At 48.4% G+C, this 22,686-nt stretch overlaps 4 protein-coding genes across 7 annotated transcripts in view; 3 read left to right on the forward strand and 1 right to left on the reverse strand.

The window, feature by feature from the left end:
* The first annotated feature begins 705 nt into the window (after positions 1 to 705).
* STMN1 (stathmin 1) lies at positions 706 to 3,013 on the forward strand. Its single transcript, XM_026043539.1, has 4 exons — positions 706 to 771; positions 1,492 to 1,664; positions 1,925 to 2,116; positions 2,533 to 3,013. Exons 1-4 carry the CDS (start codon positions 759 to 761, stop codon positions 2,599 to 2,601), a joined length of 447 nt encoding a protein of 148 aa, XP_025899324.1. The 5' UTR covers positions 706 to 758; the 3' UTR covers positions 2,602 to 3,013.
* A 2,296-nt stretch (positions 3,014 to 5,309) lies between these two features.
* On the forward strand, positions 5,310 to 8,147 carry PAQR7 (progestin and adipoQ receptor family member 7). Of its 4 annotated transcripts, none has more exons than XM_026043531.1 (2): positions 5,310 to 5,466; positions 6,847 to 8,147. In XM_026043531.1, the coding sequence occupies exon 2, from the start codon at positions 6,881 to 6,883 to the stop codon at positions 7,919 to 7,921; it is 1,041 nt and encodes a 346-aa protein (XP_025899316.1). In that variant the 5' UTR covers positions 5,310 to 5,466; positions 6,847 to 6,880; the 3' UTR covers positions 7,922 to 8,147. The 4 variants fall into 4 exon arrangements, with proteins under 4 accessions (XP_025899316.1, XP_025899321.1, XP_025899320.1 ...); XM_026043536.1 differs by lacking the exon at positions 5,310 to 5,466 and adding an exon at positions 5,700 to 5,717; XM_026043535.1 differs by lacking the exon at positions 5,310 to 5,466 and adding an exon at positions 5,908 to 6,042.
* A 941-nt stretch (positions 8,148 to 9,088) lies between these two features.
* On the forward strand, positions 9,089 to 12,679 carry LOC112950876 (aurora kinase A and ninein-interacting protein-like). The gene is made up of 3 exons (XM_026043508.1): positions 9,089 to 9,175; positions 9,514 to 9,658; positions 11,202 to 12,679. Exons 1-3 carry the CDS (start codon positions 9,089 to 9,091, stop codon positions 12,140 to 12,142), a joined length of 1,173 nt encoding a protein of 390 aa, XP_025899293.1. The 3' UTR covers positions 12,143 to 12,679.
* Positions 12,680 to 14,130: 1,451 nt separating this feature from the next.
* Positions 14,131 to 22,686, reverse strand: part of MTFR1L (mitochondrial fission regulator 1 like) — an 11,664-nt gene continuing 3,108 nt past the window's right edge. The window contains exons 2-5 of the mRNA XM_026043509.1: positions 22,386 to 22,495; positions 21,430 to 21,641; positions 18,601 to 18,913; positions 14,131 to 15,170 (exon numbers count right to left, since the gene is read on the reverse strand). Of these exons, the coding sequence (XP_025899294.1) occupies positions 15,065 to 15,170; positions 18,601 to 18,913; positions 21,430 to 21,641; positions 22,386 to 22,495 (741 nt within the window). The 3' untranslated portion in view covers positions 14,131 to 15,064. The remainder of the gene's footprint in view (positions 15,171 to 18,600; positions 18,914 to 21,429; positions 21,642 to 22,385; positions 22,496 to 22,686) is intronic.

Consider the following 22,686-nt stretch of genomic DNA (forward strand, 5'->3'; position numbering starts at 1 on the left):
GGCGCTCCCCGAGCCCGGTGCGCGGGCCGGGCCTGGCCCCGCGCGGGGCGCCGCGTCCCTTCGAAACGACAACGGAAAAGGCGTTTGCAGCGATGCCCGTAGCGCTTTGTGTTAGACCCTCAGTAACGGCCTTCTGATCAATGGATGCTGGCCCTGGCTGAATAAATAAGTCAATGGTTGTGCCCCTTCTGTCAGGATATGACACGAGGTGCGTTTGGCTCTAGCAACACAAGCAGAGCTCACACGGGGATCCTAAATCTGCCTTTAGTACCACCTGGCAGCAGCTGGAGCCTCGGCTGTGCTGCCTCGCAGCGTGCTCTGCACTGAAAGGCTCATCCCCTTTGCTGGGCCCTTAGTTGCAATGTTCAGTGTTCTCCATAACCCCGTGCACTGTTGAAACAATGGGAAAATGGGGTGTTTAATGTGTATATTTTAATGGCTATAAAATGGGGACTGAAGCTATCCAGATAGCAGTGCATTCTGACGTGCAAATTCTGCAAAATGGTTTTTGGGAGAAGCTCTTCTGTTTGCCCATTGTACATCAGTCTCATTCTGGGGTGCTTTGGAAGTAAAGAATTCGGTGACTTACCTGGTTGTGTTTTATTTCTAATAATACTTACCCATTTTCCTGGAATTTGAAAGGAGAGGAGAGAAACGCATGTGCTGACTAATCAAAGACACAATGTCCCTTTATTGTCTAGGAGTGCGATTGAGTGACGTTCTCGCCACGCTTGCATCTTGAGTCTGTCTTCTTGGACATGGCTACTTCTGGTATGTAATGCTTAGTGCTGACACACTTGTGGTTGTTTCACTAAGCTTAGAATTCCTTCAGAGGAAAATAATACAGAAAATAAACTGTGGTCACTAAGCTTTCACCGCTCTGTAGGCTGCTTTGGAGAAACCTAGCACAAATCATTTTAACTAGGCGAGCAGCATCTGTTAGCAGACAGGCTTCACTTCGTGTGCCTGCCATCTGCTCAGTTAGCAAAACCGACTATCACACAGACATCTCGGTGATCCAAACTGATGTGCTGCTACAGCTGACCTTGAGCAGGCTGATGTGCCTGTTCATAGGTGTTTCAAGTCAGAACATCAGCTTAAATGTCCTTCCGAGAGTTTATTTCAGGTCTTGGCTCTGCTGGGTCAGACTGCAGAAAGATACCTTGAATCTCTTGCACCATTTTCTCACTGAAGAAAGAATGCTTTTTGGTTGAAATACTGATGAATGGCTCTTCATGACTTCACTTTTGGAGGCTAAAGTAAAATGTCCAACACTTGGATAATACCTAAGAAGATTTGGAAACCAAATTACCTGCTTTTGTTTTTGTGAATGGTGCTGCTTCATAAAACGAAGCTCAGAAAAGCTCACATGGGGAGCTCACATGTTTGACTGTTCCCTGGATTGAACTTCTTGTGGCATTGAATTTCTGAAGGCTCTTTCAAGTTACCTAAACTAGTTCCTCGCTTAAAAGATGGATTTTGTGTTTGTAGATATTCAAGTGAAGGAGCTGGAAAAACGTGCCTCTGGGCAGGCATTTGAGCTGATACTGAGTCCCCGCTCAAAGGAAGCAGTTCCAGAATTTCCTCTTTCTCCCCCAAAGAAGAAGGATGTGTCACTGGAGGAAATTCAGAAGAAGCTGGAAGCGGCAGAAGAGAGACGTAAGGTAAACTCAAAACAACCACAGGTTGAGAGAGCTCTGCTCAACTGGCCTTGTAGGGATTTTCTTAAATCTTGCTTTCTCTTTTTGCCTGAGACAAGTACCTAGCAGATTGTATTGCTGTAAACAATTGAATGTTAATCAAATCTTGGTAGGATATCTTGGGCTCTTGGGAAACTCTTTGAGAATCTCAAAGATGTAAAACTAATGGCAGAAACTACTTTCCTGTTTGTTTTGTTCCAAACATGCATGATCTATCTTGTTAGTCTCATGAAGCAGAAGTCCTGAAGCAGCTAGCTGAGAAACGAGAGCATGAAAAAGAAGTGCTTCAGAAAGCAATTGAAGAAAACAACAACTTCAGCAAAATGGCAGAGGAGAAGCTGACCCACAAAATGGAAGCTAACAAAGAAAACCGCGAGGCACAAATGGCTGCTAAACTGGAACGCTTGAGGGAGAAAGTAGGTGTAAAGCTCCAGATTTCCATTTGGGAGAGAATTTAGCTTTAGCTCCTGGCTTTGGAAACCAGCTCTGTGTGTGTGTAGCTGAGTAAATGACCAAATTTGGGAATCTGTATGAATAGATGGATGTCCTTGGGTGTTCTGTGTTGGTCCAATAATTAAATATTAAATCTGAAAAAAGCCTTGTCAGAAACTTTTCCCTTGGGGGAGAGGAGACAGATGGAGTTAGCTTCTTGCATGCTCCTAAAGCTTCATTTTATAACTCTGTCTTGTAACCTCTGTCATACTTCTCTTGTTGGTTGGAGAGGTGGGAGGTAAATTTGGGTGAGAAGCAGTCACATGCACTTCTGCAGACCTGGGGTTTTGCCTTTCTCTGGACTCAGGCAACTAACTGCTTCAGTGCTCTTCTCTTTCAGGACAAGCATATTGAAGAGGTCCGAAAGAACAAAGAAGGCAAAGACCCTGGTGAGGCCGAAACTGACTGACTTCATACTGGAAACTGACTCTCCCCCTCCTCTAAATATCCAAAGACTGTACTGGCCAGTGGTTTTCTTTCTTTTTTTTTTTTTTTGGTTTTTGTTTTTAAGTTTCTAGAAACTGATGTAGAACTGTAAAGTTAGATCCAAACTGTACACTTTAGGGGCTAGAGGGGAGACCTTCCATGTTTCACTTTTCTAAAGTGTTGTCTTTCCAGTGTAGCTATCTTCTTGTTGCATCCTTTTCTACTCCAGAGCACTTGCTACTGGGTTGATGGCTAGTACTGTATCAGCTCTGAAGACTTTGTGAAAGGAATATGTAGTATACTGTTCCATGCTGAATATCTGTAACACTTCCAAAATCTGATTCTGTCCCAGTCTAAAATACTACTGTAACTGAGTGACTAAATAAAGCTGCACAGTGCTGTTATCATGAGAATTATTTCTGAAAGCAACATAAGACAAAATGAGTGAGCAGAGGTCCAAAAGATGCCCTTAGCCAGCCATGGATAACAAGTTGGTAGCAGCATTTCACTAAAATCCATGGGGAATGCTGCATGACTGCCTCTTCCCTAGAGCACTTCCATTGTCTTAATTTTACAATACAAGCTTTGTTTGGACACCTCAGCAGTGTCAGCTGGTGTGTGTTTTGGTTCAGAGGGTTCAGAACCACCTCCCTTTGGATGCTGACCCTTCCAACAAGTAAGTCCTTGTTACCATGTGACTCCAGGCCTTTTTGTTTGTGGGCTTTTTTTAATGGAAGGATTTCTGGAAGGTTAACTCTGCCATTGAAGTGTGACTTCTGCATCCTATAATGTTAGGAAGCCTAGAAGTGCAGCAGCCTTTTCTATTTGGGATCATGTGCCTGCCTGAACAGAAAATGCTGCTGTAGATAAGGTATGGTTTTTAAATTGGTGTGTTGGGATAGTAAATGGTGCCCCAGAGTGAAGCTGAAGATAATTCTTCCTCACGGGTGCATACAAACATAAGAGAACCAGTGCTCTTTTGCTATGAGTAAAGATGCTTTTAAGGTGGATTAGGTGGGGGAGGAAGGTGAGTAAATAGCCACCTGCCTACAACTGCTTCAGTATAAACATCCTGTTCTGAAGGAGCTCGGCTCTGAAGGCTGCCTCCTGCCAGAGCTGCGCGCACACACACACACACACACACTTGGATTTGACCGACTCTCCTAAGGTAAAGACCAGGGCTGGTTCTGAAATTCAAGGTTCAAATACTTGGTGTTTAGATGCTGGTTTCCCCTGGGGTTGTGCCCTTAATTTTTAGGCCTCTGGTGATGGCTATTTTCATGTTTATCTTGCATCTCTACCCTCTGGCACTGGCCACATGATGGATTTGGATAACCTGTGGCTGGAAGACCTAGTAGTGGCTAGGGGGTAGTGGAGCCTTGGCCTTCTGAGGTTCACCAAAGCGGGGACCTCCCTTCAGCAGGCCTTGTGCAGCACTTACTGCATCAGACTTGTATTTAACTAGACAAAAATTAAAGCCTGCTGTTTCAACAATAGAAGAAAGTTCCGGCTCCAGTGGGAAACTCTGAATCCCAATATCCTTGGGTAGCTCGAAGCCTTTCTGAAGCCCAGTTAACTTAAGAACTCAAAGTAAGACAGACTGTTTCTGCCTCTCAGAAAGCACCAGCCACTCCACAGGTCTTTGGAGGGCACTTACCAAGCCTTGCACAAGTCAAGATGAGGGCCTACCCAGGAGAGGTGAACAGCAGAACAGAATATGAGATTAAACCCTAAAACAGACTTCTATCAATTCTTTGTGTAGGAAAGATGTTGAGCCTATCTAATTCTATAAAACTGTTATTTCCCCTATCTATTTTTACATATAATTAACAGTAAACAGTCAAATTCCCCCACCACCCCCCAGACCAACCTACTGCTTTGCTGCCTAAGAAGAGTCCAGTGCTCCTATTCCTTCTCCCCTCTAATTCGAAGTCGGGGGCGGTGAGAATGACAGCCCTGCCAGAACCCAACTGCTTGACAGTAAGAAAAAATATCAAAGGAGGAGGAGTTTCCTACTTGCCAAAGTTATCAGCTGTGAGCAGGAGGTGGCTGCTCTTCAGTCTGAGTTCCGCTTCATGTGGCTTCTTGTGCTAAATGGAGCTTGACTCAGAGGGCTGAGTTCCTCCACAGGAGCTGCTGCAGGGAGGACAGAATGAAAGTTGGGGATGCAGAGAGGAAGAGGATGGTAACATCTGGGGAAAGGACCGGGGAGGGGGAGAGAGAGAGAGCACAGAGAAGAGCCCTGCTCTGTGGGCTTGTTTCATGGTGAGAGGGTGGTTAAGGCCAGGGTGCAGCAAGCGGGGCTGGGTGACTGCTGAATTGGGCAACTGAGCAGCTCCTGCAAAGCTGCAGCCTGCTTGCTAAGGGACGGACACGCGTCCTTTTTGTCAGTGCTGCTTCCTGCCCCAATCACCCGGGGGGCACAAGGGGCACCTGGGCTGCAGCGGGGGGTGCTGGAGCTGCAGCTCCCACCAGCCTTCAGCTCGCCTTAGGGATGACATGGGGGTGATTCACAGGGACGGGGAGTTGCTGCTTACCGTTCCTATTCTTGTTCCTTTCTCTGTTCCCGGGATGAGGGAGGGAAGGAGGAGGCGCCAGCAGGGCCGGCCTCCCCGGGCAGTCCGGCCTCCAGCGGAGCCGCCGGAGCCGCTGGAGCTGCGGCCTCCGCACGGGGCGCCCGGCGGGAGGAGCTGCCTGCGCAGCGGGATTCGCCGGGGTCCTTTGCAGTGACCCGGCCACACAGGACTTTGACCCAGCGCACGTGACAATCCCCAAGTCCTGTCACCTCTGCAGGAAGCGGAATCGCAGCAGGACGGGCTGCTCCCTGGCTGCCCTGCGGAAGGGTCGTGTAAGTCGCATAAAGCTGCTGCGCTGGGAGCAGGGAGAGGCCGGCGAGCCCAGAGCCTGGCTGCGATTCGGGCACCCTGGGCAGAGCCCGGGAAGAGCTGAACGGAAAGATATACATGTTTGTGCTTCAGAAAGATAATTACAGCTGTGCACAGGGGAGCTAACAGCTGGAGACAGACCATCTCCTTAGGAAAATTCAGCAGGATGGGTGGATGCTCCTGGAGAAGGGAAATACACTGTAGGAAACATCAGGTATCGGAGGCAGCATCATGGGGAGGCTGCAGGTCAGGGACTGTTTAGTCAAGCTGCCAGCAAGCCAATTCCTAGTGCAGGATGTTGGTAACGGAGTTTTGCAAGAGCCTCGCAGATTAGGTCTTGCTCAAACAAGTTTTGGAGCTTGCTCATGTAAACACAGCTCTGCATCCTGCTGGGTTGGTCCCAGCAGCTCCCTGAACAGAGCCCGGGGGCAGCTTTTCCATAGGGATTTGGCTTCCGGCAACCTGCTCGGACGCCGTGTGCGCCCCGGTCTCCTCCTCGCTTCCCGTGGGGCAGCCGCTGCTTGGTGACAGCCACAAAGGTAGGTGCTCCGCACAGCACGAGGGTGTCCCTGCTTCCAAAGCGCCCGCTGGAGGCTTCCATCTACAGCAGCCTGCTGCAGGAAGCGCCGCTCCACCCGTGTCCCCCCGGCAGCAGCCGGGGCCGTCTCGGCTCCGCGGAGCCCTCGCAGGCCCGGAAGAGGTCGGTGCCGCTGAGTTTTCCCCGGCAGACGTCGGAGCTGGGCTGGGAGCTGAGGTGAGGCCCCGGCAGGCGCCTTGTGCCGGCTTCCATGCAGGACCCGCGTGCCGGCTCGGGAGGGCGGCCGAGGCAGGAAAGGAGGGAAGCGGCGCAGGCAGCGACCCACTTACAGAGCTGTCGGCCCCCTTCTCGTGAGGAAATAGCAGGTTAAACAAACAGCCCCATCTCCTCCGATTTCCAAACTTTGGAGAGCTTTTCCTATCTGAGCTGTCCTGAAATGACTCAACTTGCCAAGAATTAGGAGTGTAAACAGCGCGGTGATCGGAGGGAGTCTGGCTGTTATGTTTAAAGCTTGTTTGAGCAAATCTGGTGAGCCTGGCCAGCAGAAGAGCAGGAAAAAAACCCCTAGTCTCAGGCTTGTTCTTCTCGGTGCGTTTCCAAGGTAGCTTGGCAGGGAAGTCAGCAGCGCTTCTTGATTTGCCTTTTATTTTTTCCCTTTATTATTTACTGTATTTATTTCAGGTTTCACAGTGAGGCACTATTCATATGTGACTTTACATGTCTGAAGCCAATAACATTCAGCCTCTCCTTGATTTTGTTAAAGTTCCCGTTAAACTCCGTGGCCAAACCTCCCTTTCGTCCCCAGGGGTGCTCGGCAGTGGATCGGCGTTGGTGGCATCATGGCAACCGCGGTCACCGGAAAGCTCAGCCGCCTCTTCATTAACGTGCGCCAGGTCCCCCAGCTGCTGGTCCCGCCGTCCCCCGCCACCGTGAGCAGCTCAGAGGTGCCCAAGGTCTTCTGGAAGCCCTACATCCACACCGGCTACCGGCCCGTTCACCAGACCTGGCGCTACTACTTCTGGACGCTCTTTCAGCAGCACAACGAGGCTATCAATGTGTGGACCCACCTGGTGGCAGCCCTGATTCTGCTGCTGCGCTTCCAGCAGCTCTCGCAGCGCGTGGATTTCGGGCAGGACCCCCACGCCCAGCCCCTCCTCATCATCATCGCCGCATCCATCACGTACCTGACGTTCAGCACCCTGGCTCACCTGCTGCAGGCCAAGTCCGAGTTCTGGCACTACAGCTTCTTCTTCATGGACTACGTGGGGGTTGCCATTTACCAGTACGGCAGCGCCCTCGTGCACTACTACTACGCCATCGAGCCCGGCTGGCACGAGAGGATCAGGGCGTTCTACGTGCCGGCGGCCGTGCTGCTGGCGTGGCTGTCGTGCGCGGGCTCCTGCTACGCCAAGTATCGCTGCCACGAGTCCGCGCAACTGCTGGGCCGCCTGTGCCAGGAGGCACCCTCGGGCCTGGCCTACGCGCTCGACATCAGCCCCGTGATCCACCGCATCTACAGCGCCCGCGCCGCCGAGCGCGACGACCCTGCCCTCCTCTACCACAAGTGCCAGGTGCTCTTCTTCCTCATCGGTGCCTTCTTTTTCTCGCACCCTTATCCCGAGAAGTGGTTCCCTGGGAAATGTCACTTTTTTGGACAGGGCCACCAGATTTTCCACGTGTTCCTGGTGCTCTGCACGCTGGCACAGATTGAGGCGGTGGTGCTGGATTATGAGTCCAGGCGGCAAATCTACTCTAAGCTCCACGGGGACTTAGCTCACAATTTTTCTGCCCTCTGCCTTTTCACTGTAACCTGCTCTGTTCTCACAGCCGCTTACATGGCCAGGAAGGTGAAGCACAAGCTGAGCTTCAAAGAGGATTAAGACCCCCAAAGGAGACGCGTTTGGGCTCACCTGGGTGCTTGCTGTAGCTGTGGGATGCGCCTGGCCCCAGACCCCAGGAGAGCATGAAATATTTTGCCAACAGCTCCCAGTCAGTGCTCTCTGCAGGGGTGACGCTTTGAGCTGCTCTTTAAGCTTCTTAAACTTCAAAGCTAGTTTCCACTTGTTCTTAATGGTACACCAATTTAATACAAATGTCTGAATAAACTATTGGATCAAAATGTTCTTTCCTAGCAGTGCAACCCTAAGCCTTAACTGACCTGGGAAGGTTTCTTGGATGCTTCCAGGTGGCAAAAGGTAAAGTGATCTGATCCTAGATCCAGTTAGCTATGGCAGAACCTAAGCCAGGAAAACATAAGGGATGTAGAAATTAGGCCAAGGAGGGGCTTGATGGAGACTGTGCCCCAGGGCAATTGTAAGAACCCATGCAGGTCTCCTCTTACCTATGGGTGCCACAGTGTGAGGAGCAGCTGGGGCCCTTGGCTGCTCCAAACCACCTGCAGCTGCTGCTGCTGAGGAGCAGGTTTGCCAGGCCGGGGCTGGAGGGGGACACAGAGCCTGCAGGGAGCTGTGGGGGAAGCTCCCTTTTGGCCTTCACAGGAGCCCCGCCGCAGCAGCCCTTGCCCTCTTGGCCCCGCTGCCGCATCTGGTAGCGGCCGCCCGGACAGCGTCGCTGTTTGTGGCCCGTCCTGCCCGTCCTCCGGTCCCACTGCCACCCCATCCTCGCGCTGTCTGGCGGGGAGCCCCGAGCGCCCTTCCCCTTTTAGCCCAGAGGAGGCCACGGCGAGACCAAACCAACCCCCAAAACACGCATCGCACGCGCCCCTCAGCGGGCGCTATATATAGGGCGCAGCCCGGGGTGGGCGGGCCCACTGCTGCCTATCATACCATCCGGCCCCGCCATTGGCCGCTCCGCGCGCTGGGGCCACGCCCCCGCGGCGTCCGTTACGGCCGTTACGCGGCGGCGGTTGGCGCGCGCTGCGGCTGCGCGGGCGCTGCGGCGGGAAAAGGAGCCGCCGCCGGTAGCCGCAGCGCCCATTGCTGCCCGTGCCCTTCCCGCGCCCTCTGCGCCAGCGCTCGCGCGGACCCTGCCCGGCGCCCAGCGCCTGCGGAAGCGCCGCGTCTCCCCTCGCTCCCTGCGGGGCTGCCATGAGGCGCAGGGGCCGCCCCGCGCCGCGGGTCGAGCCGTGCGGCGTCTGGCTGGACACGGCGAAGCTGAAGCAGCGGCCGCTGCAGGTGCGGAGGGTGCGGGCAGCTCCCTGCCGGCTGCGCTGGGCTCAGGGAGCCCTTTTAGGCTATAGGAGACTGCGCCTGGGGGAAAAGATGTGATTTTATTATGATATACGATATGAATAATATGCGATAAGAATTCGGTTGCAAGATGAGTGCAACATAGAAGTATTTAAATATGTGTAGGGTGATTTGTGGTTAATGAGGTTTGGGCAGTGCAGGACACCTGGACAGGAGCTGCACCAGGTATCACGGAAGCGGGAATCATGCTGTGACACAGCAGGACGGGCAGGTTCGTTTTACCAGCGCACGGTCACTGCCTCCTTTTTTCTTTCCTTCCCCAGTCCCTCCTATCCCGGCCCAAGGCATTCCATCGACCTCAGGAAAGGAGCTGCGACGGGAATGGCGCCGTGTCTGCCGCGCGGCCCGGAGCAGCGTGGCCACGCACCAAGCAAACCACCATCTCCGCCTTCTTCAGCTCACAAACAGGTAACACGAGCCGCTCCTGCCCAGCTGGGCTGTAGCAGAAAAGCTGTCTCCCTGTGTGGGCATTTTACGAGGCGTTTTCTTGTGATGAGGGTAAAGGTTCAAGGTTTGATCTGCTGGAAAGAAACACACTGAGGGTCCGGGTGAAAGCGGTGTTTATGCAGCATTAGACTCAAGTGCAAGTAACAGTGAGTAGTTAACAGCCAGTCTTCATTCAAGAGCAAGATGAACTCATTTAATAACGTACCAGATTCTGTTCTCTACCAAACTGGTCTTTCCGGTAAAAGGTATGGAAGGCAGCTGATAATTATTATTATTATGAAGCCTAGGATGTAAAAGCCTCGATCAACACTTGAAGAATTTGTGTAATTCCATGCTCCAGCTGCAGTGTGTTCTTGGGTTTTTCAGGTGGGATTTCAGGCTTTGGAGAGGCATTTAAGGCACTGAAGGCAGGGATGCCACATCTGGGTGGGCAGGGACGGTTTGGGCAATGGCCCGAGCTCCTCCGTGCTGTGTGGGCAGCTGCCCTGCCTGGGCGAGGGAGAGCTTCCAAGGAGCTGCATGGGGTATCTGTTGTAAACAATAGCAGTCCTGGGCTCTTGCGGGAGCTTTACAGCTGCAAGTGAAAATGCAAGGGTTGCTGAATTCAAAGAGTCTAGTTGTAAGAGAAACCAAGGGGAGTTTTGCAAGGAAAGCTTTTTGCGAATAGGTTGTCAAAGCCTTTTCAGAAGAGCACAATGTAAAATCCTACCTGGACCAACAAAGGCGAGAGCAGATCACAGGGAAAATATTTAAGGGTCTGTGCTTTGCGGCTGCTTTTGTGATCTGGAACAAGAAACTGGGATTTGGCTGTCTTGTTCTCAAATTAAAAGATAGAGACAGCAGTGAAATGCTGAACTCAGCAGTGTAGGGTACACACTGATGCCTTAACAGAAAAAGAGGCAGTGCTTCCATCTGTGTAACAGCTAGTTCATCAACACTTGTGTAATAAGCAGACCAGAGGAACCACTGTGTAAATTGTACAGTCGAACAGATGAACACACCCAGTTCTGACTAGAGAAGCAGGCTGCTTTTTCAAGGGCCGTCATCTAAGGGGAGATGGGTCAGAAGAACAGAACAAACCCATTCAAGAAGGGGCTGAGCCCAGCAGGAACATGTATGCTTCGTTTTGGTAGCCATTTGATAGAATTCTTAGTGTATTGTGGCAGGGCTGTTTTTTTTTTCTTTGAATTTGCCAGTCCTGTGCCTTTAGAATTCAGTATATGCTTTTATTTATCTGTGTGCTTATTTTCATTTGATGCACCTGATCTTTATTTACTCATGCATGTGTTTGGATTCATAGAATGCAGCTATTACTCATTAGACTCTGCTAAAAGGCTTAAGAAGCTGTATCAATTCTAGGTCTTTGTTGCAAACAAATAGCATATCCTGAATGAAGGATAAATTGGCTTATATTGAGAAACTATATTGGATTCCAATCTTAAATGGTTTCCCTGAGAAATGTGTGTGGCAGCTCTGACATTACCCAATTCCACTTTGTTCTCAGATAAAAAAGACAAAGAAAACTACAGGTTATCTCCACTTGTCCTAAATAAAGAACATAAAGAAAAAGGTGTTTCTTTGGCCGCCTCCCCAGCGAAGATCGTGATGTTTCCAGAGACAGAGGAAGCCCAGAGGCCTCCTTTCAGAGCTGAAGATAAGAAGGGACGGATCACAGTCGAGCATCCGCTCATCTCACAGACCTTTTTGCCTGACTCTTTGCCAGAAGCAGAGCCGCTCAGTAGGAGTGAGACCTCCTGTGGGGAAAAGGAGGATTTCGTCTTAAACTTTACCCAGGATTCAGAGGGCAACCGGATCCTAGCTCACAGAAATGCAGCTGATTTATTTGCTGGAGAAACAGCTTCCACGGGCAAAGTAACTTCAAGAAAAACAACAGCCTCCTGCATAAACAAAGGAGAGGGGCACCCAGAGGAGGAGGAGGGACTTGATTTCCAGCCGGGACATGGTGCAAACCAGAGTAAGAAACCACACCAACAGTGTAGTAATGAAAACACGTCATTTCTAGTTGATTTCTCTGAGACTGAGAATACAGACCCCACTATGAAGAGAGTCAGGAGCTGGGTTGCTGGCTGCTATTCACCTCCAAATAGAGCAGTGAGAGCACAGCCTCTGCGAGAACGCAGCCAAAATGCTGCACGGGCAGCTAAGCAAGAAGGGGGCAGTGAGAGCAGCCTGAGCAGCCCTCTGAAACAACTGTTCACCCAGGACTCCGAAGGGAACACGGTAATTTCTCACAAATGCCAGAAAGCAACATCTCCTCTAAAGGACAAACACAGCACTAGGAGAAGGCTGATTAACTCTCCGTACAAGGATTCTTTCGGGGACAGGACAAATAACAGAAGCAAACTAGAGGAGCCTCAGTTAGAGGTGTGCTACGACTTACTGTTCACACAAGATTCCCAAGGGAATAGAGTTATTAAGCACTGATTAGTAACCATTAATGGGCAGCATGGACCAGCTTGTCTGCAGTCTAATGAAAGCATCTTCTTTAAGAGAGAGGTGAGGAATAGGTAGGTATGTCCATTGCTTATGTATACGGTCTACTAGAGCCCCGCAACAGGCACAGTCTCTTTGGTCTCTAATAAAATAATGTTTTAAAGGAGTGTGTTCATAATACTTGAGCTGGTTTGGTCATTATTTTTTATATATATTTAATACTTTTACTAAAGTGTTAACAGATTGTGTTTACATGACCTGTTTTACTGTTCAGCCTAAAGCAACCTGCTGGTGACACTTTCTAGTAGTCTCTTAAAATCCAAATAAAAAGCTCTGTTATAGGAGCAGCTCAGGAACCACACTGTTGGCTTCAGCTATCAGCTCAAAATCGGTGTTCAGCTACCAGCTGCAGAGTCTTGCTTACTCCAAACTGCAGCTGTACCATCCTCTGTAAGTGACAGCTGGTGTGGGGAAGAAATAATGAGTTTTAGCTTTTTTAGCTGTCTTCTCTAATTGTTAGAGGCTCTACTGCAGCTGGCAAAGGTGCAGTGAGAGCACTTAACTCCTACTGCCAAAAGGTTTAAAGGGGTGAAAACTGCTAAGCGGTTGAATTCTAGCAGTGCATCTGTTTTGGGGGAGGCTGAACTGTGCTCCTAACAGCAGCCACCTGGGTAGCTCTTTCATGGGGGGAGATGCAGCTGGGGGGAGCAGCAAGTCCTTCTGCGCCCCTGTTCCTCCCAGCTGCTGCCGGCCTGGCTGGGGGAAAGGCAAAGCAGGGAGCCCGCGATGCTCGCTCGCAGCTCAACTGCAGCCGCCAGCTGCCGCGGCTCCGTAACGGCAGCAAACAGTTTCCGTGGGCGGCCCGTGCAGCACAATCCCTTGCTTTCAGGGGCGATTCTGGATGGGCACGCTTCAGAGTTTATCTGCTTGGAAACACGGAGAGCAGCTGCTCAAAAACCCCAGGGGTCAAATGCAATACAGACAAGACAGGCACCATCTGTGACCACCATCACCCTCTACAACAGCCACCATTGTTGGAAACAACTGTTTGTTTGTTTTTTTTTTTAACGTTTTTACGTCAAGTACAGCTATTTTTTTTCCCTGGCCATTGCTTTAACTCTCTCTATATTGTCATCTAATAGAGCTCTACTTTCCCATTATGCCAGAATTTCAGTTCAACAGATCAAATTAAAGCTGTGTCCTTGTTCAGAAGTTAATTGCTCTGCTGCCTTCTCTTACGCAGGCTCCATGAGGAACACATTCCTAATAACAGGAAATCTCAATTTCAATCCAGTCTGTTCCATAAGGGGATATATTCCCACCAACCTGTTATACAGAAAAGAATTACTGTGATGGAATGAATGATCTGGTAGTGCAGTGGCTTCTGGCACGTATCTGAGAGGGAAAGAGCTGTTCTTGGGACTGTGTAAGCACTGCATATATATGTTCTCTATATGCAGTGTATACAGAGAACAGATTAAATCTTAAAGGTTCTTTCTAGATTCAGTTTACTGAGTGGCCAAATGACCCTGTGGAAGCCTCTACTGTCACATTTACGGGGAGGGTGATGACTTAACGTTTCAGGCCCCTTGGGAACTAGAGAACACCTTAGCCCCATGCGCCTGGAGGCTCCATAGCCCCAACGAAGCCCGCAGGGGCCCCGGGGCCACGTGAGCACAGAGGCCTAGGGAGGCTGCATGCAAGGCCGCAGGGTCCCCGAGGCCAGCTGCGCACAGAGGCCAGGAGAGGCCGCACAAAAGGCCACAGGCCTCCCAGGACAGTGCGGATGCCCCGGGCCTCCGTGCGCACGTGACCTCGGGGACCCCGCAGGCTTCGTGGGGTCTAACCCCTTCTTCTGTAGCAGGTTGAAACCCCCTCCACAGTATAAGGCAGGATTTCTGACACATTGTGCATTACACCATATTAACAATATTAAGGACAACTACTGTCTTATTAAGGCTCAATTTTATATAAATGAAAAAAAAATCATACATTAATACAGCCGTGAGGAACAAGGCAGAGAGGGAGCACAGCTGAAAGGAACGTCTTCAGCCAGCGAGAATGGCAGCCATAAACAGCGTCGTTTCCCCCCGCTCCGATGGGTCTCATGGTGCTCAGCTCTCAGCACTGGTGGTTCGATATAGTTCAATATAGTATAGGTGGCTCAAACATGACCTTTCAGAACACTAAAGAAAATACATTTCATCTGAATACAGGGACTACTAATGAGACATGAAATTACAGGCAGTAAAATAAGGCCGTTCTGTCATGCAACTAGAGGGATGGTTTGTGAATTAAGAAAGAGCAAGGGCATATTGAAGACCAGCCAGTACCTGCTAGGCACGGCTGCATTTGATCATTTACTTCAATTTCATCTCATCATCAGCTCAAATGAGGTTGTTGGGAAGAAACCCTTTGCCTCCTTGATTCAACAACTTCCTCAACACCACAGACCTGGAAGCATGAAACACTTTATTCTCAGTAGCTTCGTACCAGACTCACACTAGAGGAGAACCGGATGTCTGACATCCGTTTTTACTGTAACGAGTAATAAGTTATATTGCAACAAGACAGTTATAAGTTAACTTGAATGCTTAATGTGAACCTAAGAAACCTGTAGGTAGAAAGAACTTCATCCAGCAGCACTCATTGCATTCTCTAGAAGATCCTTACCAAAAATCAAGACCTAAATACAAGTGGAAAAGAATTTCCATCTTCTTAAAAAGTTTCTTAAATATTACAATACATTGAAAACACTTCAAATCCATAGGGTCTTTCCTAAATAAGTGTCCAGTGCATAAACAATTTCTAATTAATAAAAGAGGCAAAAAAGTTCACTCCTTAGGAAGGCAGCTACTGTGGAGAAAATTTTGGGAGCGTAACACTGGCTTACAGAGTTTAACGACAGTAACATCACTTCTCTTTCATAGTTAGATCCTCATCTTTCAGGGCAAATTTTCTTCTCAAAACTTCTGCTATGAGAATAGCAGGGTCTTCCTCCTTCATTGAAGTTCGGGTTCTACGTGGAACATAAAAAACACAGTGTATTAATAAACATGAAAGTTGATGGCTTACCATTCTAGTAATTTTAATTTACAATTAAGTTTACAATTCTAGTAACTCTGACTTCAAAATTGTCATTAAAAATGTATTTTAAGTATTTTCCTGCAATCTTGATCATCAGCTTTTGTTGCAAGTGGAGGAGGGAGGTGCAAGAACAACCATACAAAAGAAAAAAAGAAAAAATGGTAGCTTAAAATTGAGATCTTTCATGTTTGGTGTTGGAAACAGGTAGCTCACGTCACAGATCTCGTCATATCAGGGGAAATCTCAGGAAAGCTCTATATTTAGCATTTATCAAGAGAATTGTCATGCATTCCCTTTCTCTTGCGCAACTACATAAAGGGTTTTTTTTTAATATACTATTTATTATCAAAGCATTCTGCCCCTTGTGACATGCCCAGGCAAGCAGGATGCTTAAGAAGTGCCAGTAAACTTATTTTCCAGGAAGCCAAAATGTAGGTTTTTCTCCCGTCAACTTACCATGACTCACTAAGGCTTTGTTTGGAACTTGTAGTAACGATTTCAGAGCTTAAGCTTTCTATAGCTACAATCCTCTCAGAAACCAGTGCATGTTTTAAACATTCCTTAAAAACCATCCCCAGGGGCTGGGGCCTTCTGCAGTTGTCTGGGAGGTGCCTGCCCCGCTCCGGGCGGCTGCGCGAGACCCCCGGGGCGGCTCCAGGGCACTCCTGGCCCAGCCACGTTCCTGGTTTACAGCTGTGTAAGCGCATCACAATTTGAAAGCTGATTTTAGAGCTGGAAACGTGCTGCGGATTTGCTCCTTCTGACAGTGCAGAGATAAAGCCCAGGAGTCCCTCCAAACCATTCCTGCCACGCAGGCAAACCTGGAAATTCAGAGTTCCCTGAAGCATCAATCAACCAACCAAGAGCCCCCGCGAGCAACCCAAGCAGTCGGGAGTAGAGCAGGGCCAAGAGCAGCAGAGGCAGCCGCGAAGAAGCCTCATGGGTGCCGAGCACAAGGAAAACACTCTCACAAGAGGAGATCATCTGGGTGAGAAAAGTGCTCTGTCCTACCAAAGAGCACAAGCTTCCTCCAGCAAGGCACAACCAGCAACAACTGCGAGAAACGAGCAGCAGAAGCAGCACCTGAACGCCCAGAAGCACCAGAATTAAACCAGCATCTCAGTCCTCCATTGCTTCTCCGAGGGCCAGAGAAAATCATCACAGGCAGATTCATTTGTTCCATCCCAGAGAAGTAGCAGTAACTTAAAAATAAAAGTGTACTCACATTCCAAGCAGCTCCTCATGCTACCTGTTTTTAACCACCCACTGCATGCACGGCTCAGCACACTACTCAGACAGTCCCCTTCCAGAGGCCATCACAGACACCTTAAAAGGTCTATTTGACATTTGTCGAAACATAAACACTCCTGCAAGCGTTTCCCATACTCATTCACGAAGCTTCCAAGGTTGTGATTAAGCATCAAGTCCTAAATAGGAGCATCAGAGAAGCATCTATGTAATTATCTTGTTAAACACCCTTTAGCACCTTCATCTGCAGAACTTATAGCACGTAATCCCGTAAGTTTTACCGGTGCTACAGAGCCGCAGAGCGAGCACAGCGGGAAAAGCCCAGACCTGCTAGCAGAGCTGCACTGACACTACAGGACTGGATCTGGGAATCATCTTTCCACACCACAGACACATCTGTAGCTGGAAACTCGACAGGGCATTTCTTGAATGCCAGGCATTTCTTTTTATAGCAAGGTAAAACCCGCCGTACCCTCAATTACTCAGCTGTCAAACACCACATCGTGGAAGTGCAGAAACAATTCCTTTCAGAGATCTGCCCACGTACGAAGTTCAGAAAGCCAGAGAAATAAAACACAGATGCCTCTATGCAGGCTACCTGTATGAACCTGCTCTGATTTAAAACACCGTCCAAATTGCCATTGCTTGTGAGTAATGTGCTTATAACCCCGCCGTGGCAGAACAGGGTCGTGTGCGGCTGCTTCTGACCTTGAAAGAGGATGTTCCCTGTCCGCAGCTGTGGGACAGAGGCCGCCAGAGCGGAGAGGATCAAGCATCCATCATTCTCTGAGTTCCATCAGAAAAGAGCAACCGGACTCGTTTGTGACCCAACTCACTTCCTAATCCATCAAGTCGTCACTAAGTGGAGAAGAGGACTTGGTGATTCAGGTTGTTTGTCCATCTCTGTTCCCGAGAACAAAGGACATTCCCTCTCCCTAATCTCCAAGAAGGATTCTAGGGTATGATAATCTTCCTCTCCCCCATCACTGGTAATTTTATAAAGAGTTGGTGCCATTAACAAATTCTTTCTCTTGTTCCTATTCTTACATATTGATTCCTTCCTATAGTACAGCAAGATTAAACACTTCTATCCATTGCTAGTTACTCTCATAGGTTCAGGAAATCTGAGTCAAACTTTGACCTTACTGCAGCTTTCCCTGTCCCCTACAAGCTGCTTCTCCCAAAGGATCAACTATGGCTGCTGAAGACGCCGAAACACTCGCGTTCCAGAACTGCCACGTGAAGAGAAGAGAACACAGACAGCAGATCCTTGATGCTTCAGCAGAGCAACTGCTAACTGCACAGCATGCCGACCTAGCCGGGGCTACAACGAACTAACGCCAAGCTGAGAAGTCATATTCCTGTTTCTGTCATTCTCATGGATTTGCTCCAGCCTGCCTCAAAGACTTCGCAAAGAGCCTCCCCTCCAGTCCAGGCCTCGTTACACGTGTCCTGGGTGCAAGCTGAACACACGTCTCTCATTCGACTACATGTTTCTTTTCAGTACTAAAAAAAAGAAATTACATTTCTTTTCAACCGAATCAGGCATAAAAATTGTGAGCAACCATTATTCAACATGTTACTTTTTGGCCAGGGCAGTCGCTCAAACAATGTAGTTGCTGGATATATCTTTGGGCTGAAATTTGGAATTAACACTGTTATTTCACATGTAAAACAAAGAGGGCTGAGTAGAGTTAACACTTTAAACAAGCTACTCTAGAACAGCTTCAAGTAGACAAGGAAATATGGACCTCTGCTCTTGCTTAATCTGGGCAAAGCACAACCTTTTCTTGAAGTGAATAGTTTGACATAGTCAAACACTGTGCTCATCTGTTTAAGTCTCCCCTTCACTGCTTTCTCCCCAGCTAGTTCCATAACGCAGGTCTGGTCTCCAATCTATCGTCCCAGATGCAACTAAAACAATACAGAAACATAATTGTCCCCAAGTTCGACTTTAAAATTGTTATTTCCCCTCTGTGAATCATGAACATGCAGCACCATCAACGACAGATGGAGGTGATGTCCAGTGTCTACAGTGATTTGACAGAGAGAAAAAAAAGAAAAGATAAAATTTCAAAGAAAAAAAAACCAAGAGAATTCAGGAAGGGACTTACAAGTCTTTGTTCTGCTTCATCCTATGAATGTCTTTAAGAATGCCCATCATGTCCGCAAAACTGCTGGCCTTCGAAAGGGACACGGAGTCTTCCTCGTCAGGATCCTTTGGCTCTGGTTTACAACATTCAGAGGTTGCAGAACAAAGCATGGAAACTGATGGGAGATCCGGGCTTTCCAATTCCGCCTCCTCCTCTGTGATATCGCTAATGACAAAGGAAGTTGTAGAGTGGAAAGAGGGTCCAAAACAAGGTATGGGAGAAGATGCATTTGAACTTCCTGGAGATAATAAATCTGGTGTTAACGAAGCAGAAGCTGAAAAAGAAAACAATACAGGTGGATAAATTAACTAATGCCAAATCTATTTTTTTTCCTAAGCAATAGAATATGAGTCAAGAGGCATCATGAGGCAGTCACACCCATGTCAGCAAAACACAAATTAATCCAACTGCTGTCTTACCCTCCATGGTTTCCACTTCCTAAAATACCATTTTAACGTGCCTAAAACACCATACAAGACTTTCTCCAGAATCTTTTCTCTCTCCAGCCCCTTACTTGTACCTCCATACCCAGTGCCCTACCACCCCTGCAGTTCAAACACTGCACCCAGGACCTGCATAAGCCAGGTTTGCTTTTCCATTTCATAGATAAGGAACGAACAGAGATTTAGCTGCTGCTCAAGGTCACAGAGGGAGCCTGTATTATGATATAGGTCTTAATTGTCTTATTTTTCCCTCCCTTGCCCTTCCCCACAGTGCATACACCTTTCCTTCCTTTTTCTTTCCCCTCAAACCACTCTAGATGGTGTGAATGCAGAGCCAGATCAAGCGCTCTTGCATTTTAAACCAGGCTTTGACAGCAAGGCCCTCTGTGACTGCAGGTATTTTGACTCGTCTTGCTTTCCACCATCATCTACAAAATGAGAATAGCAACCACTTCCTTCACAAAAAGATGGAGTTTATTTGCTCATGTTTTAAAGCACCATGAGGCTAAGAAAAGCTATATAAATTCCAATTGCTATTAAATGAAAATGAGTTAAGGCATTTTCAATTTAAAATATTAGGGGGAAAAAAAAGGTAAGTGCAGATTTCCTTGGAAGAATTTCTCTTTGTGGAAAACAAATGGTACCTTAAAGCACTAATGCCCTTAGCCTCCAAAGAAAAGTTGCAGATCATTATCAATTTCCAATTAAGGCCGTTCTGTATCAGTATATAATAAAGCAGACTGTGCTCTATTTCTTTTTTTTTTTTTCTTCTTTTGTCATCAACCTCTCCAAATAAACCTGCTAACTATTCATCTCCTGCGTCAGATTACTGAGCCACAGCTAGGCCCTAAATCATAGTTCCCAATTACTGTCTTAGAAGATTCTACGTCAATAAGAACCGTTCTCAAATGCTAACTGAAAAGACTGGGAACACTGTGAAGCAGAGAGGGAGAAAAAAGGGAATGAAACGATTAATGCGTTTTTCTCCCACCCAGGTCTCTAATTTTCTGAGTTACTACTTTCTTTGAAACAGGCTTTTCTGGCACACAGCTTGGACAATTGTAGAGCCAAGACAGGAGAGGGAAGGAAAAATGGACAGATTTTGCCTGTTCTTCATTCCAGTTCAGTTGTCCCTCTGATCCTGAGGACACAAGGAGTCTTTCTGAAGGGGACCTCTGTGATGTCTTCTTTTATACTTCTCCCCCGCAGACCTGAGGGTAATGTGGTTCCGTGACCCTCCAAGGGGCTTCACTCACCCTGCCCTTGCCAAAGCTGCCGTCCGTGGCATATGGGATCTGTGCAGCTGATGGCTGCTGAGTTTTGACAGGACCAAAAATGACAGGAAACAAAATCTCAGGAAGATGGATATTCTCTCGGTGCATTAAATCACAACAAAACAACGCGAGGGAAACTCACGTAGTGAGTTAAATCACAACAAACTACGTGAGGTTCATCAGTACAAGAAATACCTGATCTAATCTCGTTTAAGCACAATTTCATGGGCCAAAATTGTCCTATCTGCTCATCAGGTGGTGCCACATACATCTGTGCTATCAATTCCAAATGGATTGTTTGAGTGCACAGACTGTCACAGAGAAATGCAAAACAAACAATCCTGCCCCAAACTATTTTTCACGTAGAAAACAGCACTCAGACTAAAGCAAACACCATAACCCGTTTCATGTTCAAACGCTTCAACAGCTCAGGGGTAACTAGACCAGATCTGAGCAGCCGTTCAGGCTCTAGGTCAGCTGGGGCTATAGGCAGACAACCACAGTGTCCTGCCCGTCACAGTCCATGACGGATTTCTCCATGTACACAGACTGCTGCGCAAACAAGCAGCCTGGGTAGTGAAAAAATATTTGCTTTCAGATGTAGGGTAAGGAAGATTTCATCAGCCGCATCTCAAACAGCAGGAACGAAGCAGTACTTTTCAGTAACATTTCAAGCACGGCACAACTCTGTTCTGATTTTTAAAGGAATAATCTCAAGTACCTTGAATATATCAAGGCATTTGGTATGTTCTTGCCTTTCCTGGCCTGAGCTGGTCACGAATTTGAGCGCTGTGTCTGGAGGACTCGTCCTCCAGACCAAATGCTGCTAATGCAGTCACAAAGTTATACTTAGCATCTCTGAAAACAAGCAAGGCTTAGCCAGCCAAACAAATGCATCTAGGTAAAGAACTAGTGTTGAGCTGGTACCAAAGACAGCATCCCATCGGCAAGAAAAACACTTTTGATTCTGCTGGGAAAACAAGCTGCAAATCTGGTTCTGTAGAGAAGCAATATCATTGTTCACTAAGTTTAGCCGTAATTTGACAACAACAACAGAGTCACTATGGACTCACCTGACTCTGCGGCCACTATTTTAGCTATCTGACTCCGAAGGTGACTCAGCTCATCCTGGAGCTCAGTCGTTCGGCTCAGTGCTGGTAAACCAGGTTTCTTCAGGGCGAGCAGTTTCTCCTCCTGCTTCCTCAGGTTGGGGACCGAAGCATTTCGCTGTATGACCGTGAAGGGACTGGGCTTCCACTTGTGCTTCAGCGGGCGAGTGTCGCTCCTAAGACGCGCGGGACAAAAATCGGCCGGTTACTTGCACGATCCAAACTGCTCTGTGCCAGCAACGCTCTGCTCCCACCTCTACAGCACCGCGCTCCACGTGCCGCCGCACGGACGTGCTGTCCCACTCTACGTGTTACCTCTCTGCATTCCAAGAAACAGGAAACCCACTGCAGAAATCATGGACAAACTGCACAAGACACGGAAAGGGGAGGCAGGGGTAAAAGCTAAGGCAAAACCCTTTGCTCATCACATGTCCCCTGGGCAGTTTGCTGTGAATGCTTGGGCAAAAGTCATTTACCCCATCAAGCTCTGCCTTTCATTTCAAAGTCTTCTTTTCTCTTTCACAAGACACCTCTCATCACTGCCCTGCTCTCAGGACAATAATTAAAACATTGTGAGTGACCAGGAACCGAACTCCTGGGGCTCTGAGCGTTCTGAGCCCAGAAAAACAGCTCTGCTCTTCAACTTTCCAAGGCGAAAATGCCAAGAATCACATGAGATTCTCTGCACAGACCTTTCAGTGAGAAAACCGTGGTAGGACACCACCTCCTAGTGCTTCCTTTGGGAATTCTCCACAGAAATTCTTGTCTAAGTTTTCCCCCGTTTCTTGGGAATAACTCTTTCAACAGGCAGCCCATCACACCTCAAACACTATGAGTATTCGATTCACACCTGGCATACAGTGCATAAAGTAAACCAGCATATAAAAATGAGGATCAGCAGGTAAAAAGGGAGAACCAACCTGACTCTGGCGTAGGTTTCCTCGTCATCTGCTGCTATCCACACAATGTCTGCCAAAGTGGGCACCGGAGGGACATCATTTAAATAGAGCTCGGAAACGTTTGGCAGAACCTGAGACAGAAGCGGCACGAGGGAAACGGTGATTGTGCTTCCTGGAACGGTACCAGATGTGCTGCACCATCCCAACAGCTGGATGCGAGGCCAGGCAGCGCCAGGAGCTCCAAAGCGCTGCCCTGGAAAGGGGAGGCGACCAACGCGCCCCGCCAGGCGCTGCAGCCCCGGCTCTGCCCTCGACCCCCGGG

This window comes from Nothoprocta perdicaria, unplaced genomic scaffold (genome assembly GCF_003342845.1).
Source record: "Nothoprocta perdicaria isolate Ctin4 unplaced genomic scaffold, notPer1 scaffold_33, whole genome shotgun sequence".
In the NCBI taxonomy this organism is placed as follows: Eukaryota; Metazoa; Chordata; class Aves; order Tinamiformes; family Tinamidae; genus Nothoprocta; species Nothoprocta perdicaria.